The sequence below is a fragment of the Austrofundulus limnaeus genome, unplaced genomic scaffold (assembly GCF_001266775.1).
Source record: "Austrofundulus limnaeus strain Quisiro unplaced genomic scaffold, Austrofundulus_limnaeus-1.0 Scaffold118, whole genome shotgun sequence".
Lineage (NCBI taxonomy): Eukaryota > Metazoa > Chordata > Actinopteri > Cyprinodontiformes > Rivulidae > Austrofundulus > Austrofundulus limnaeus.
Genome location: NW_013952520.1, coordinates 1,356,152 through 1,357,553, shown reverse-complemented (window position 1 = coordinate 1,357,553; position 1,402 = coordinate 1,356,152). Strand labels below are relative to the sequence as shown.

The 1,402-nt window shown below is 38.9% G+C and overlaps 1 protein-coding gene across 4 annotated transcripts in view; it reads left to right on the top strand.

Annotated features, from left to right (window-relative positions):
• ppp3cca (protein phosphatase 3, catalytic subunit, gamma isozyme, a) overlaps positions 1-1,402 on the top strand; it is a 51,007-nt gene that overhangs the window by 30,798 nt on the left and 18,807 nt on the right. For all 4 annotated transcript variants that reach the window (XM_014014707.1, XM_014014709.1, XM_014014708.1 and 1 more), the window contains exon 4: positions 550-661. In XM_014014707.1, the coding sequence (XP_013870161.1) occupies positions 550-661 (112 nt within the window). The remainder of the gene's footprint in view (positions 1-549; positions 662-1,402) is intronic.

Below are 1,402 nucleotides of genomic sequence, written 5' to 3'. Positions count from 1 at the left end.
GACTTTATGTTTTGAGGAATGCCATTCCATGCTTTAGTATAAACATAAAAGAAAGACCTCTGGCCGTAACAGTTTTTAAAAGTTGGTAATATCAGTTATCCTTTTGTAACAGATCTAGTTGAATGACCACTTCCAGAATTTGATTTGGGCAGCAATGCACAGAGATACACAAATAAACTGAATTGAATTGAATTGAGTTGAACATATTTTATATAATTGTAAGAAATTTGATTTCACTTTGACATTAAAGATGAAAACTTTTATTTTTGTAAAAAGGCCAATTGATATCATCCATGGCTTTATTATGTTAAAACACTCGACTGGGTGAATACTTTTTATATGCACTGTGTAATCTCAAGCATCAGATGTGTAACGAGGCAGTGTTGTGTTGTTTTGATAGCAATACGTCATACAGTTGCAAAGTAGAAATGCATAAGTGTGATGGGGGTATAAGTTTACTGTGATTCTCTGACTCAAGTTTGTGTTTATTGGCTAATTGCTAATAGCCCAAATTGCTAATATTTAGTTTTTCACCATTTGTCCTTCCAGTGTGTTCTCTACCTCTGGTCGCTGAAGATCAACCACCCTACAACTCTTTTCCTTCTGCGTGGGAACCACGAGTGCCGGCACCTCACAGAGTATTTCACCTTCAAACAGGAATGTAAGTGCAGTGCTTTGCAGCTGTAAGCAGGCCAGGCAATCTAATGTGCTCCTACACTTTGTACCACTTCACAGTGACCTGTTGGTGTGTTTTCAGACACAGTCGGGGCAGAGGAGTGCCATTTACAATAACTAATCTTACTTAATATAACAAGCTTCCTACAAGTGGGACATGCTCATCACACTGTGTGAATTTAGGCTTAAGTTCTTGTCACAAGGTGTTGCAGATTGTCAGCAGCAAAGACTCAACAGAAGAGATGATTTTCCTTTTCCTGTAACAGATGAGTGGCTAGAGGATTGAGAGCAGCCAAGCATGTGTTTGATGCTTTTTAGACAGTTTTACACACATACACTGACATCAATCTGTGTGTGTGTGCGTGCRCGCGCGCRYRTGTGTGTGTGTGYGTGTACTTGTTTCTGTTACAGACAGAGTGAGGACCATAATATGTTTTTAACCAACAAAGTGAGGTCCTTTTTGGGAAGTGAGGACATTTTCCACAATCCTCTACAAATTAGGTTTAGAGGTATGGTGTTAATTAAGCTTTGGTTCAGGTTAGGGTTAGGAATAGACTAGTAATAGTTAGTTTTAGGGAAAATGTCTGGTTAGGCTTAAATGCTGCTACAAAAATGAATGGACATCAATACAAAGTCCTCAGTTTGATGCAAATACAAGGATGTTCATCTGTGTGTGTGTGTGTGTGTGTGTGTGTGTGTGTGTGTGTGTGTGTGTGTGTGTGTGTGT